General features: G+C 39.6%; 1 protein-coding gene across 1 annotated transcript; it reads right to left on the bottom strand.

Moving 5' to 3' along the window:
* Window positions 1–235: 235 nt before the first annotated feature.
* On the bottom strand, window positions 236–1,040 carry LOC103723219 (uncharacterized). The gene has a single exon (XM_088710808.1). The coding sequence runs from the start codon at window positions 1,023–1,025 to the stop codon at window positions 462–464; it is 564 nt and encodes a 187-aa protein (XP_088566934.1). The 5' UTR covers window positions 1,026–1,040; the 3' UTR covers window positions 236–461.
* Window positions 1,041–6,733: the final 5,693 nt, after the last annotated feature.

The following is a 6,733-nucleotide window of genomic DNA, read 5'->3' as shown; positions in this document are numbered from 1 at the left end:
CTTGGCAACCGTCCATGGATTATTTTGAAGTGAGATGTCATCGAAGAGGATGTCAAAATTTATGACTGCTGCCTTCCCATGCCGGACTCAAATTTGCAGGAGCCACAACAAAGCCTCTTAGACCCCTAGTTGATTTACTCTATGCAAGCAATATTGCCACTCAATTCTTGGATATTTTCTTTTTCCCTGTGAGAAATACGTGAGCAAAAAAACCACAACAGCCACAACAAAGGGCTGAAATCTGAGAACAGATAATTATTTATTTATTTTTTTTAACAGTAGTTTCGAGCTGTTTTACTACAATGGATGATTTATATATTTGTGGTGTGGATACATCCAAAGGAATTAAAATACTGCAAGTCTCAGGATGCCTTCATAACACAGTGGGATCAAAAGAAAAAAAGAAAAAAAGTTGCGTGGTAGAATGGTGATCCAGAAGGCTGGCTGCACGCTCACTTTGTTCAGACCTTCGAAGGGTTTGGGACGTCGATGGGGTTCGTCTTCTCTTTGTAAATGAAGAAGGCGTAGAAGCCCGCAGCAATCGTGAGCCCAGCCATGGCCCACACGACCACTGCAACGGGCAGTGGCATCATCGCTGCCACGCGGTACGAGAACATGGCGGTGAGGAGGGTTGAAAGCGACCAAACGGCCATTTTGAGAATCCCTCTACCGGGGGAGCCCTCGTGGGTGCTCTCGAAACGGCGGAGGCACCAGAAGAGCGATAGCAGATCAACGTAGGAGGTGACTACGAAGGCCACCCCCCAGGGATCGCTCCTCGATCTGTACAAGGCCGCGCCCGAGTTGAAGGTGAGGAAGGCCAGCGCCAGCGGCTGCAGCCATGAGAACCCGTCCGACTCCGGCTTGCCATGGCTTGCCACCGGACTCGCGGTGGGTCTCTGCCTGTTGGTTTCCAGGGCCGGCTTCAAATCCATGAGCCTCCTGGTTCCATACCAGGTGTGGGGCTCATATATATAGCCAAATGATGGTCGAGGCATCATCAGCTTTACAGGATTTTCCAGCGACATAAAATCCTTCTATTGAACCAAATAAATAGAAAAGCGTCCATAGGATCCCGAGGAAAAGGGTTAAACTAACGGACGTTAGGAGCGATAGCGGGTATCAATTTCAAAAATGGCTCCGGATCGGTCGCTCATCCGGCCCACCGGGTCAATTGGCCTTCGCCAGATGGGGCTTATGTTAAAATATCTTTTAAAATTTAAAAAACAATAAAACTAAAATATGCATAATAATTGATGAAGTTTCTATTTTTTATCCTTCAATTGCATCATATCTAAAAAAATAATCACCGACTTGCTTAATTTTTGAAAATTACAAAATAAATTATGTATCATGTAGCAAGGTAAGTGAAAATTGATATTTATAATATTATAAATAGTAAATTTTTGAAAATATCAGAAAAAACAAAATGAGTATACATACTTACAGGCGTACTCACACACATTTATATACACAAACTTCATTTTCTACCCCAAAAGAATTAGTTATTTTCGTTAAATAATTTATTGTGGAATGCGTATTTAAAACTACTTCACCAAAAGATAGAAAAAATAAAATAAATAATTCTAATAAGAAATAGCAAAAGTTGTAGTGGTCGAGAGATTTACTTTCTTTCCTTTTTTTGTCTACCATAGCTTAGAGGACCTCAGTTCACCTGGCTTTAGCTTGCTTGAATCACTTTTTTCTAAAAAATCAGTTGGTCGGTGGTTTTTGTCCGGTTTAATTGCAGTACTATTCCATTAGAAATCAAACCTGCTAAGAATCCAGTTGGTTCGCTTCAGGCTTGATGACTATGTATTGTAATCAAAGTTTTTGGGACATTGTTATTCTATTATAGAGGAAAATTTTAAATTGTTATTAATTATTGTAATGATTATAATGACCACCAGTTGTTCAAAAGTGTCCAAATTTGATTTTTGTAAATCTAAATTAATAAGTGCTATAATAGTTTATTAATAAATTAATAACTGTTAAATTTGTAATTTAAATTGATTACAAATTGTTCGAAAGTTACTATTTTTTATAGTGAGGGAACAATGGAATTGGTAATTGATGAATATTACTTTTCATGTAATGACTAATATTTTAAACAATTTGTAAAAACCAATAACAACAAAAGCAATGTTTTCTTATGTTTTAAATAAGTGCTTAATACCCTTCTCACGATCACGAAGGCTGGACAAGCACATTGGAGCAATAGAGACCGAAGCACGGCGGGTTTGCATAGTGGAGTTTATGTGGAGTCACAAAAGTGAGAAGCCCCGAAAGGTGGTGCACGGAAGAAATACTTGGAGATATTTCTCATAGTTTGTGAACTGAAGTCCAGCAAATTAGGACTCGTTTGGTTTGCGGAGAAAGGAGGAGGAAAAGTATGATCAACAAAAAAGTAATGAGATGTCTCTTGTTTGGTTGGAATTTTCAAATGAGAGAGACGAAAAAGTTGTATTCCTATGAAAATATGATTCCCACATTTCATGGAAAAGTCTTTTCTATGAGTCCGAAATCACTCCATTGTTATTTTTTTTCAAAAAGGCCCTTTAGCAATAAAGAGGCATTAAAGACCTAATTTTATTAAGGGTATAATAGGAGTTACACAACTTTTTCAAAAAAGTGGATGGTCAACCAAACATAAGCACTATGAAAATCTGTCACTTTTCCATGGTCCACCAAACATGCCAAAAATACTTTTTCAGTCATCCTCTTCTTAGAAATCTGCTTTCTAGGATTCATATTCCTAGGAGGAAAAATACTTTTCGCGAACCAAACGAGCCCTTAGAGTCTTATGAGCGTAGGCTTTGCTTCTAGTGGTAGCATGAGTAAAGTTGTGGTAACCAGATTTTATATGGCAAGAATCACACATTGACATGGCATGTTTGTGGCGCTCTGGATTGGAGTGATTATTGGTTGGCCAGGTCCACCACCAAGCTAGTGGACTAGTCTAATTATGAAACAGCATGCACGTAGCTAAACAAAATGGAAAAGCATGTAATGTACGTATGTTTATCTATGTTGATTCACGGTTAGATTGATCCCCCAGCTTAGCTGGCGACCCAATAATTAATATCGAAATTGGCACTCTAGGTTGGTAAGGAGCTGCAATGCGACTTTTAGTAAAAAGAAACCTGGCACTCCATGCTCACCACCTCCGCATCCCAGATTCCCCTCCCCTAGTTGAGTCCCTCGAGAGATTGTTGCCTCCACCTGTCTTCCTCTCCAAGCTCCTCGACGCCTTCCTTGCATCGAAGTTTGAGTTTGAGTTGCTCCTCATCAATCGCAAGCCTATCGTCTTATTAGCTCCCTAGACAATCTTGTTATTGGCCTCCTCAATCATGCCATCAAGTCTCTCGATCCATATATCACTATCTTTCTCATCCTCCACCCTTACCACTAGCTATAGTCATCATGCCCTCATTGCTGCCTCTTCCCTCTTTGCCCTTTGCCTTCTCTCATTGATGCCCATCTTCGTTGTGCCCGTCCTCTGCTGGGTCGAGAGGACCAAGTTCTTTGGTTGATAGCAGGGCATCTCATGGGCAAATTATACCCTATACCGCATGCACCAATATGGCCATGGACTATGCCAGTCAACTCATTTTCTTTCTGAGGGCCAATCATCGAGACGGGCATATGATGAATGAGGCCCGCCAGAAGGAGACATGATGATTAACACAATACACGGCCGCACAATACACGTAATGTAAGATATAATTTCTCCATCTCATGGTCACTTTCTTGTACCCTGTTGGGGAATTGGTTAATAGGACAACGGGTCTTGGTCATGTTGGCCCAACTCACGGCCCACACAACCATTGGCCCAACAATGGGTGTCGGCGTCACATGGTTGCTTTCTTGCAATGTCACCGAAATTTCCGCTTACCATATTGGTGAAGACAAATTCAAAACTTGGCTCTTCCACATCTTGTCCACTCATTGGAGATGACTGATATTTAGAGATTTAAATGCACTGCCTGCAACATATTCTTTCTTTTTTCAAAAAAAATATAGCTACATTGAAGAGCAGTTGGTGTTGAAATAAACTTTGTGATGGTGAAACTTTTGGAAAATGTTGGATCTTTTAGTTTTTCTCGACGGAAACGATGCTGCTGCAAAGTCATTATATATTTAGGTGTAATATCAACAATAGATGTCGACATGACACCGTCACACTTTCTCATTGTGAAGAAATATTATGGCTCATAATCAAAAAAGTCGTTACGTTTGTAGGTATTATCCACATTTGATGAGGACAATTTTGCAATTCAATATCGTTCATGTTGAAGTATATTAAATTTTAAATGATGACATTTGTAGATATATCCACGGGCTGATATTAGATCAATTTATTTGAAGGTAAGATTTGTATAGTTTCATCAGTTCATTGCTATAAGCTATAAAATGCCAAATTATGATTGCCATATGGCTTGTATGGTAATGGGGTTATAAATTGAATTATAAGGCTTTTGGACTTCTTTTTGGCTCATGAATAGTTTGTTGTAGAACTGTTGTACTTTCCATTATGTTCGGAGAATATTTTCTTTTGTAGCAATCATAACCTTTCATTTCACATTCATATATGTTTCTTGGAACTCTCACTAGTATTAGGTACTGTTTTCTTTCTCATTTCTTTCAGAGTTTGCCATCTCTAATAAAAGCAAACTTGCCAAAATTTATAAAAAGAAAATAAGAAACTCGTTGATAATAAAATACTTTTTAATCAAATAGAGGATGACATTAATCATATTTTCTCCTTCACTGCATGCTCTAAATGCTAGTTCATGGAATCACAAGGTCCATATCAATCGTCTTGGAACAATTCATGTAAGATTTCATATGTTTGACGTGTGTTTGGCAACCGAATTGGATTGTAGATGATGAATCAGGGTGTGCCTATGAACATAGAATTATAGATTGTTTCTTGAAGCTATTAGAATCTCCAACAACGGAAAGAAATATCGCCGGCATTAATTCTTATGGTGCTTACGTTGCAGGCTTATACAGGCGTCATGGCTGTCATATTATTGTTATACTGTAATTGCATCAAAGTTATTCAAATAATAGCTGTTATCTATATCACTTTTTAAAAAATATATCAGATAATTATGCAAGTACGAATATTGTGGCCTCTATAGATCATTATAACGCTTAACAGCGACGATGTTTTTTTTCTTACACGATTCCTATCCAGGTGTAAGAGATTTGCATCTGAATAAGTTATCTTGATAAGATCTTCATCACTTTTTCTCCCTTATAAATAATAATATTAATCGTTCCATTTTGGTTCAAACGCTACGACCTCTTGCCCTTTGGAGCAGGAGGGTTGGTGGTTAGGTATAGAACGGAGTTCTTTCGCGCGCGGAGTTATTTGACGGAGGCGAGAGCGCTGACGCTAAAACGGAGTGGAAACAGAAGAGCTCTGTTACGGCGGCAGGGAAGAGGAGGAGGAGGAGGAGGAGGGGGAGAGAGAGAGAGAGAGAGAGAGAGAGAGAGGAAACTAGATCGTTCGAGCACTTCCCTAGCTGTCGCTCTGGGCACTGGCCTCAGCCGGCAACGGCGGAGGATGAGGTAGCGGCGGAATAGGAGGATCTGGGGATTGCCGAGGGCCTCGCGGACGAACGACCGTCAGGCTTTGGCCAGCCATGGCGGCGAGATTGCTAGCTGCGAAGTTTTGGTCATGGCGGGGACTATCGGCGGAAGAGATGAGCAGAGGGGAGCAAGAATCGCTGTTTTCGTTTCGGTTTCGCTCGGGTTAGAAGATTTGGTTCGCGGAGTCTGTCCGAACTTGCAGAAATATTCGATTTCCACAATTCCACGCCATCCATCGTCGTATTCTCACGGCGCCTTGTGCGGATGAATATCGAATATTTTTTCGTGAAAATGACCTAAGGTAGGTGGGCCATAGGTTGGAACCCGTCCGCGGTGGGAATTCGCTTTCTTGAGTCGATGGCGCGCTCGGAAAAAGACTTCGAGAGGTTTGACTTTGTGGCTGCTGCTCCCTCGCAAAGGAAAAAAAATGGACAGACAAATATTTTAAGGGCTCGTTTGGAATGTTGGATTAAACATCAAAAAGTGACGGATTTATAGAGTACTTATGTTTGGTTGACCATCCACTTTTTTGAAAAAGTTATATGTAATTTCTATTATACCCTTAATAAAAATTAGGTTTTTAATGTCTCTTCAATGCGGAATAGTCTTTTTGAAAAAAACTAAAGATGGAGTGATTCCTGCCTCGTGGGAAAGTAACTTTTCCATGTTTCTCATGAGAAATACTTTTCCATGAAATATGGGAATCATATTTTCATAGGAATACAACTTTCTCATCTCTTTCCTTTGAAAACTCTAACCAAACAAGTGACATCTCATTACTTTCCTGTGGACCACACTTTCCCCTCTTCTTTTCCCGTGAACCAAACGAGCCCTTAGGGAAATAAGAAATGGAAAGATTACGCGTGGTATCCCTTTTAAGTTTGTGCCAGCTTTATTTGGATCTTAAAAATTTTAATTAGCTACCAAAATTTTATTTTTATTACAATATGTTCCAACCATCAATCAATCTGTGTTCACGAGACAAATAGAGTAATAAAATGACAAAACCATTCTCGAATCAGAGGCCGGTTTTTCTTTTTTTCACATGATCTAAAAGCACTAATTTTATTATTGATCCACATAGATAATACTTTATCTTCTATCCTTCATCCATATGTACTGATTTCAAAATACT

The sequence above is a fragment of the Phoenix dactylifera genome, chromosome 1, assembly GCF_051530095.1.
Source record: "Phoenix dactylifera cultivar Ajwa chromosome 1, Ajwa_hap1_PhDact_Kaust_v1.1, whole genome shotgun sequence".
NCBI lineage: Eukaryota > Viridiplantae > Streptophyta > Magnoliopsida > Arecales > Arecaceae > Phoenix > Phoenix dactylifera.
Note: the sequence above shows the minus strand (reverse complement) of the source record. Positions and strands in the feature narration are given on the sequence as shown.

Bases quoted from the DNA above. Each gene is read 5' to 3' on its own strand.
- LOC103723219 (XM_088710808.1), bottom strand. From the start codon at position 1,025: ATGTCGCTGGAAAATCCTGTAAAGCTGATGATGCCTCGACCATCATTT.